The 8,813-nt window shown below is 45.3% G+C and overlaps 1 protein-coding gene across 1 annotated transcript in view; it reads left to right on the forward strand.

Moving 5' to 3' along the window:
* The window catches only part of IGFBP2 (insulin like growth factor binding protein 2), a 295,532-nt gene extending 291,764 nt beyond the window's left edge, over positions 1-3,768 (forward strand). Inside the window, exon 4 of the mRNA XM_085649966.1 lies at positions 1,709-3,768. Within this exon, the coding sequence (XP_085506092.1) occupies positions 1,709-1,876 (168 nt within the window). The 3' untranslated portion in view covers positions 1,877-3,768. The remainder of the gene's footprint in view (positions 1-1,708) is intronic.
* The last annotated feature ends 5,045 nt before the right edge of the window (positions 3,769-8,813 follow it).

Below are 8,813 nucleotides of genomic sequence, written 5' to 3' on the forward strand. Positions count from 1 at the left end.
TGTAATGGCAAAATACTCGACACTCTCCATGCATCAAGGCAGCTAATCAAATCCAGACGTAAAAGCAAGGATCTCTCGAGCTACAGAAACAGCTGACCTTTTAAAGCCTCCTAGATCACCAGCAGAAGTGATGCTGCAATTTATGGTTTTAATACTCTTTACAAAGGACATGTTTAACGGGATAAAAGCACTTATAATTATTACTAAGTTTTGCCCTGATGGAAGGCAATGGCACATTCTAGTGAAACACTTGCTACTCTTTTGGCGCTTTCTCCATTTACTTGTCACCAATTTACGTCAACCTTAAAGATGGAAATTTTCATTAAATATTAAATGGCTGCTTTTAGGCATCAAAAGTGTCACGTTCTACACAACAGTACAAATAAATGCCAATGCAAGAACGGACACCGATTAAAAGCATAAATATTTGCTTTATTAAAGCATTATGTGCCTGCCCCCAGGGAGATGTATTGAATTTTCTGAGTGGAATATTGCCAACACTTTTTTTGCAGTGCAAGCAGCAAAATGGTAACTAGAACACAAATAATGGTCGGTGAATAACTAAAGGATGAGTGATCACTTAGGCAACAGAAACTGGGTGTTTTGATGAAGAAGAAACAAGCAATGTTGTGAGGTTGCTGTACCACAGGCTGTCACTACGTGTCCCTTGAGACCTCTTTTGGCCACATATGGTACTGCACCCTTCTACATTTCGAAGAAAAGGATATGGCGCAGTGGTGAGAGCTGCTGACTGGTGAGGGGGAGGATCCGTGTTTAAGTCTGGTGTCAACTTAATATCCTTTGATAATGGGCTGATTGTTTAATTTCCCCTAAGCCCATGGCTAGGTGCGCTACGTAGACTGGTGAAGCATTCCAGAGTCGGGGGTCGATCGAATACAAGCCTTTCGCTTTTCAAACCCTTGGAAATATAGAAATAAGGAATAACACATATCTCCAGTCAGCCAAATCTGATCTTTTCCTGCCCCTCTTTTAATAAAAGGAAATACTGCATCACCACTTTTAATTGTTTGCAATGATTGTGGGCTTTTTATTTTTAATTCACATCCCTAATTTAAATTCTAGATAACGACTCTGCAGTTTCTATTTTTAATATATATCCTTAATTTAAATTCTAAGCAATGACTCTGTACTTTTACTTTAATTTTAATGCACATCCTAAATTAAAATTCTAAACAATGACTGAGCACTTTTTATTTTTAATGCACTTTTGGATTTTTTTCAAATTCTCCTTCTGAATTTCTTTAGACAAGGGTTCCTAACCCAGGGGTCGAGATGCCTGCTCAGGATGTCTGGGACTGCTTAGAAAATGAAATAATATTAACAGATTAATAAAGTATATCTGAATAAATAAGCAAAATGGAAACTTTAACATATCAAAACTTTCTTTAAATGTGAAGGTATTTGAAATTTGAGGCTAGGAATTAAGTTGATATCCACAGATTGATTCGTAGGAGCAGTGCAAGTACATTAAAACAGAATAATACTGTGTGGACGATAAGTAGACGCAATTGAATTAAGCATTTTCACAACTCTGCATCAGTGCCAGAGCCTTCAGGCAGTGTGATGTACTTGGTCTGCATTGCCACGCTGGGCATCTGACGACCTCATACATTTCTTTCCTAGGGAGTAACTTTCACTTTCTTTTATTAAATGAATTGTTTGTCCTATTTCTCTTTCTCTCCTGCAGTGCAAGATGTCACTCAACGGCCAGCGGGGGGAGTGCAGGTGTGTCGATCCACTGACTGGCAAGAATATTCCAGGAGCGCCCACTGTGCGGGGCGACCCCGAGTGCCCCCAGTATTTCGGCGGTCACAAACAGGAGGAGCGAGGAGCGTTGCCCCTGCGTCTACAGTAGCCTCCCCAGGAGCACCGCGTGGCCTGTCGGGCTAGGGCTTTAAACACGTTTGTCTGTATATAGTGCTCAATGGTGCTTATAGTCACATCTGCTGCTCTTGTGGGGAGTTTCCTTTTTTTGTGTTTTTTTTTTACATGAGGGCATGTGTTCCCTCACCCAAACATAGTAGTACTTAAGAAAAGGCCTTTGGGGGGAGCCAGGGTTGTGTTTGAGTCGCTTACGGTGCAGAGTGCATCCCTACTAGTGTGGCTGACTCTGCCCCAGCCCGACCATCCCTGCATATGCCCAGCTAGAGAATCAGTCCCTGATTTTCCTGTAGGCCTGTGCACCTCTTGTATCGGTTGAGATATGTAGAAGCCATGCAGTAAAGCTTGTGGCATTCATGATTGGTGGCTGCGGAGTAATGAACGCAAATTAATGGAATGTATAAGTATAGACATGGTGAAAGGTGATTGGCAAAGTTCATCTGATTAGTACAGCGGTTATGGGTATGCCTGTGGGAGTAGCAACATTTTGTTTCGGAATATTCTGCCAGAATTATGTGGAAATATGGAACATTTTGCACAACGGTAGTTTCATGTTATCTTGCCTGAAAATTAAACATGCGGGTAAATCTTGTGTTCCAGTCACTTGAGGTGTTATGTTATGTGGATTTGTAGGGCGCAGCTTCTCACCCGTGAGGGTATCCAGGCGCCGCGGCAGAAGCGTGGGCCCGGCGGGGCTCCGAGTTGAACAGCCGGGTCTTCGGCTTCTTGCGGAAGTGGAGGAGTGGAGGAGCAGATTTGATGTGTTCGGAGAGTTCGTTCCAGTTTTTGGCGGCGATGACAGAGGAGGCGCGCCCTCCAGTCTTGCCTCTGCGGAGGCGCGCCCTCCAGTCTTGCCTCTGCGGAGGCGCAGGACTCGCGCGAGGGAGAGAGCGGTGGAGCGTAGTTGTAGGTGGGATGGTAGAGTTGGAGTCGATCGTTGTTGTGAGCTGTTGTGGAGGCCTTGTAGGCGTGGATGGGCAGCTTGAAATTGCAGCATTTCCGGATGGGGAGCTAGTGAAGTTCGGTGAGGGAGGGAGTGATGTGGGTGTTTCTGGGGATGTCCAGGATGAGGGTCGATAGTGAGCATATCTGTGGCCAGGCAATCCGTGGCTGCCTCTGTGGTGCTACTAGCAAAGAAAATCCAGCGGGCACTAGAAATGTGAAAATGTCTCAGTGAACTGGAGCAGAGAACATAGGATAAAAGATCCCTTACCCTTCAAGAAGGATGTCGAGTGTGTACCCTCTCCTTGGTGATCCAAGCCATTTCTCGCCTGGTAAATTACCTTAGCTGTCCCGTATTAGATCTGAGTCACCAGGTAATCACTTTGCAAACAGAAATATTGACCAAATTGGCACTGATTGTTGGAGCCTTCCTGTAGATCTGTTAGACTGCTGTGTACGTTTGGAGTGCGGCGCGTTGGTGCCCTCTGGTGGTGATCCGAGAGAATACTATATTCTTCTAACTTTCTGGTGCGGGCTTCTGTCTCCAGTCTGTGCAGCACATTTCATGAACGCTTAATAAACTCAAGTGCCTGGAAGCTGTACAGTCCGCAGTGAACACTATACAAATTCACGTATCAATAAAGCCCCATTATGGCAAAGACGGGTATAACCTTGGTCCGTGGGATGCTGCAAATCAAAGACTTTACTATTGAGGGAGAGGAGGCAAACAACGAGACCGAGTGCTACAGAAATTCATTTTAACTTTTCAGAAATATGAAATTGTAAAATGCTGTTGGATGAGGGAGGCGGGGGGAGGGCAGGGTCATGTATCTGTAATCTTTGGGCACATTACTCGACTTCTGACTGTACAGATGAAAATATATCGTTTGCTTCTGTTGCATCAAATAAAATCGTTGTACAATTGCAAGTGGTTATTTTTTCCAAGAGTAAAACATATGTGGTTTTTATTAGTCGGCCACCTCTAGCCCCCTCACATTAGAAGCTCCATTTGTAAACTGGAAAGGTAAAGCAGCCCTGGCAAACAGGTCAAACCAACCTCCACTCCCTTCCTTCTCACTCTCTCTCTCTTTCCATCGCTCTCTCTATCTATCTTTCATTCGCTCTTTATCTACGTATTTTTCTCTCTCTCTTTTTCTCTCTGTCTCTCTCTGCCCCCTCTCTCTGTCCTCCCCCCTCTCTCTGTCTCTCTATCTCTCTATTTCTCTTTACACTCTCGCCCAAAAGCGCCCACTGCACCTGCTGTAATTAATCAAAGCTGAAGAAAGTGGCAGAGGTGGCATCTGCCATCAAAAACTGGTCTCCACCCCCTGGGGAAATACCTGATGGAATGAGCAATCAGTCTAGCCCTGATATTTAACAATCATGGGCAAAGTCAGTCGATCTCGCCTGTTATAGGCCGGTGCAGAGCTGTTAGTCTATTTGTTTTGCAATCTTACCAAGGCAAAATGGCAGCTGGTGTATCAGCATACAGGTGTGACTAGGCACAAGCCACCATCTTGGAATGGTTTTTCTTTATGACAAAAAATATTCCAAGACTACCACTGGTGCAGCAAGATGCAAGCGCAGGGTCGGCTTTAAGGCGGTGCTGACCTGGATGTGGCACACTGACCTCAGGGAGGGCGCTGTGTTTAGCAATTGCTTATGATTTAACTTATCATTTAAAAGCACCTGCTGCAGAGTTTTATGTGTGGCCAGCTTTTAGGTAGCAATAAAAATGTCAAGATAACTTCTGGTTAATGTTCCTGCAAGAGAGAGATCAGAGTTTTGTCTAGTGGCAGTTTTGACTTATCATAAAGTACCACAGAGGGTTAATATGCCTGCTGCAAAGAACAGATCTGTATTTGATAAGGCTAGCTGAGTGGATTCGTCAAGCCAGACTTTACCAGCGCTCTAAAACAAATGAAATTCATGTGAGAGATGGGCTATGGAGAGATGAGGGGCACATTTGCCGGGTGATGCGAGGATTAGGGGGAGGCGCCAAAATCCATTGTCGCACCGGGTGTCACCAGAGCTGTAGGCTGCCCTGTGCATGCGCATGCATAAGCAGCGCTGGGGGATTTTCGTTGTTGTGAATAGTGTTTTACCATTCCAAGATGGGCAATTGCCACCTTTCACCCCTTCGCTGCGGCGCGAATTCCGCCGCAGCGCTGGGGGGGTGAGGGGTGAGCGCGGCGCCGCCATGCTCATGACGGAACCACGCCGTCATGAGTCACGGGCGAGCTGTGCTCATGACGGCGTGGTTCCGTCACGACTCCGCCCACTCTCTATTTCGCCCGCACAGGCGGGGAATTAGTGCTGCGTGGGAGGAGCGGCCGCCAACGGCCGCAGCATGACGGAACCATGCCGTTATGAGCACACGCCACCCGTGGCTCATGACGGCGTGGTTCCGTCATGAGCACGCAAGGGGTTAAAGGTTAAATTAAAAACTAAAGCATGCACAGGATGCTGCACAAATTGAGAGACGCAAGCTGTCCGATAACAATGTGCAACTGCAGGTTCGTTCCAAAAACAAGTAAAAAAACTTGTAAAGTGGGGTGTGGAGGGCAAGAAAAAGGAGTGGTAGGAAGGATTTCAGACAAGTGGGGGCAGGAGTGAGCAAGAAGAGAGAGAGTGGAGGGCAAGAAGATAAAAGAGGAAATGAATCTGTGGGTTTGAAGGCTTCCACCAAAGGGGGAAGAGAGAGTGAGGAACCCGATGCACTCTATTAGAGTGTTAAATGCATATTAAAATATAGGGGCATATTTACAAGCCCCTTGAGCCGTCGGTTCATCACTTTTTATGATGCACCGGTGGCGCAGTGTGGTGCTCCGTACTTACAAGGACACGTGAGGCCACACTGCATGCCTTTTCGGGTCCTTGTAAATACGACCCCTTTGCGTAAAACAGGGGTTCCAAGGGTGGTGTTGTGGGTGACATCTGCTGCATTCCGAGATTTACAAGGTTTCTTAAACCTGGGAATGTGTCAGAATCCTACGCCTCCACATGGGAGGTGTAAGGAGGTGCAAAGAGAACTAATTTTATTTCTCCTCGTTTTTTCCTCTTTTTTTCTATGCACGCTGCATTCTGAAGAACGCACAGAAAGAGGAAAATGCCGTCAATTATTGTTTTTGTGCAGGAAGGCTTCTTTTCCTGCACAGAAACAAGCATCCCCGCAACGCAGACACCCTTGCACCATGACTCGAGGGAGCCTGCGCTATCACTTGGCAGCCATTTGTGCTCCAGCACAGGGGAAGCACAGGTATGCATTGTATTGTTGTGAAAATGACGTATCCCTTTGCTTTGTAAGTATTGCAACGCGACGCAGCCAAATGGCTTGCAGCACCGCGCTGCGTTACTTCCTTGTAAATATGGGCTAAAGTTCTCAGTTGTCGGCTGCAATGGAATGATGCAACTCATCCAATCAGAAACCACGATTAAGAAAAAAATGCTCCAGGGGAGAAACAAACACAAGAATAAGGAGGAAAGACATTGAATAAGGAGAGGAGAACTCAGAAAGTCAACAAAGCCATCCAGTCATGAGCAAGGAGCTGACCCAAAGCCCGATCTTTAGCATGTTAAAGTATAGGATACACTGCTGTCTGCAGCAGACATATAAAGCCATCGGCAGCGAAACCACAAAAACACGTCTGGGTGATGAAATATACATACGGACATGCAGAAGTGACATGTACTCTTAGTAGATCAATGGAGCAAATTCAAATTCTTCTGTGTTGTAGGGAATTTCCGTTTCTAAACTGCTCTGTCTCAGAATAGAAAATGAGGAAAGCCTCTTGGTGGTTTTAGTAGGAGAACCATCAGTAACGCCAAGATCATATACCTGGAAGGAGACTGTCGGCAAGCCCAAACGCCCAAGCCGTATCGCTAGTCGCGACACTTACATTTTTAAATGATGGACCAATATAGGGACAGGCCCTAACATTCAATGATTTTTGAAAACTTTTGAGTAAACAAATAAAACGTATTTCGCTGACTGGTAACAAACAAAAAGGGAACAATAGAAGCCGCGCTCGTTTGACAATTCATTCCTACAAAAGGTTTTCACTACAGAGATTCTTAGTAGAAGCAGTTAAAGGTTACTTCCAAACAAGGCTTCTGCAACTGACTTTTGGGTTATTTTCCTCACATGATTCCTTTCGTAAATGTGCAGACCGTGTCAACAGCAAAAGGAAAGTAAAAGTCTCCCATGATGCACCTGTACTGTCCTGTTTCATGATCGCCCTTAACTGCTCCGGAGCACCTTCGAATATCAGAGCATTACAACTTCCCGCCGAGCCATAATCTTTCCCATGAGTGGAAAGTCTACACACGTGACTGCTCGTTTGGACAGATTTATGAATTAAGCAGACAGGCTTCTGCCGCCAAAAATGTCAATGGGGAATCTCCCATTCACACCAAAGAGGAAAGTGCACATGACGGATGGATGCAGTCACCTCCCTTTGGGGGGAGGCGGGTAGCATTTATTTCCACGCCACTTGGTAAGCGAATATTCGAGGACAATTGTATGTGAAAAATATGATATTAAGCTCTCCTTTGTACGCTTTTGAATATTCTCATTTGAGTACCGCAGGAAAATGTATTGGAGAGTTGTAACAACGGTTGTTGGGGAGCAGATAATTGGGAAACGAACTGTTATGAAGTTTTGAGAGGGAACATATGTTAGCTACACGATGACATGCGATTCAGCTTCCAGTTCATATACCTAATATCTCTTATTTAGATAATGTTTGGTAGCTGCAATCACTGTATGGAAATTTACAGTAACATTTCAGAGCGCGTGTGTTACGCTAACATTGGGAAGACCGAGCTCTGACATTTTTTTAACTTGGGGATGCTCCGTATTTACAAAAATACTGCGCACCCCTGCGTTTCCCATGGGGCTGGCACTAAAAAAGCTGCCTAGCGCCAGCGCAGCCACCCTTGCGCTATGTTGCAAGGGTGCCTGCGCTGCAGGGGCAATGGTTTATGTGCAGGCAGAGACACCTTCCTGCACATAAACACCCTGCAAAGGCAATTTGCTGTTTCTATGCGTGCTGCAGAATGTAGCTCAAATAGAAAGAGAAAAATGGGAAGAGGAATTAATAATTAATAATTTCTCATTGTATCACCATCCTTAGACCAGGTTTTACTTGGCCTTAGTTTTTGACGTTGCCCCAGCCTTGTAAATATGGGGCAGATCCAAAAAGCAATGGGTGTAGCGGCAGAACGCCCACTGTAACACCCATTGCACGCCCATTTCACGCTAAGTGAAGCATGAAAAGGGGCCTTACACGAGGCGGCGTTAAGCCACGCAAAGCGGCTTAATGCCTTCACGCCGCTTTGTAAATAAGAAGGGGATATCGCCACCAGAACGTTCCTAAAAGTGACGTCCTGGTGGCCATAGTCCTGGTGGCAATATCCCCTTGTAAACATGCCCCGCTGTGTGTTTTAAAGCCGCGTGCATTAGTTGTGAGGATAATCTCTGATACGATCAATAACCCCCCTCACCCCCGCATATTGTTAAGAATCTGCTGCGCACCAATTCAAATTGCAAAAATATGACTTAATTTTATTGTGTGCTATATATGTTAATACATCTAATAATCTAATGCATTGAAATGGCCTGCGTTAATATTGCGAAATTATTCTGTTTAAGGGTCAGTGAGTTACAAAAGCTCTTCCAGTTTGAATTTATTTTACTGTATGTAGAAGGAGTTCGGTTTTAATGAACTGATATAGCGTGTACCACGCATAGTCTTAGAGTGTTGTTCCTGGCCCCTTGCCTAAGCCACAGTTCGTTGGTCCTGGCTACTTAATGAGCTACTAAAAATTCTCATTAACAGAGACCAGACTGCAACAAATAGCCATGTCGCTAGGAGAAAGGAAGAGCCCGATTGGATGTTATCTTGGCACAGGCTCTGAAAAAAGGTGCACTGGAACCTATATATGGAAGAGGCGAATAGAGGTCCCTC

This window comes from Triturus cristatus, chromosome 3_2 (genome assembly GCF_964204655.1).
Source record: "Triturus cristatus chromosome 3_2, aTriCri1.1, whole genome shotgun sequence".
NCBI classification, from domain to species: Eukaryota; Metazoa; Chordata; class Amphibia; order Caudata; family Salamandridae; genus Triturus; species Triturus cristatus.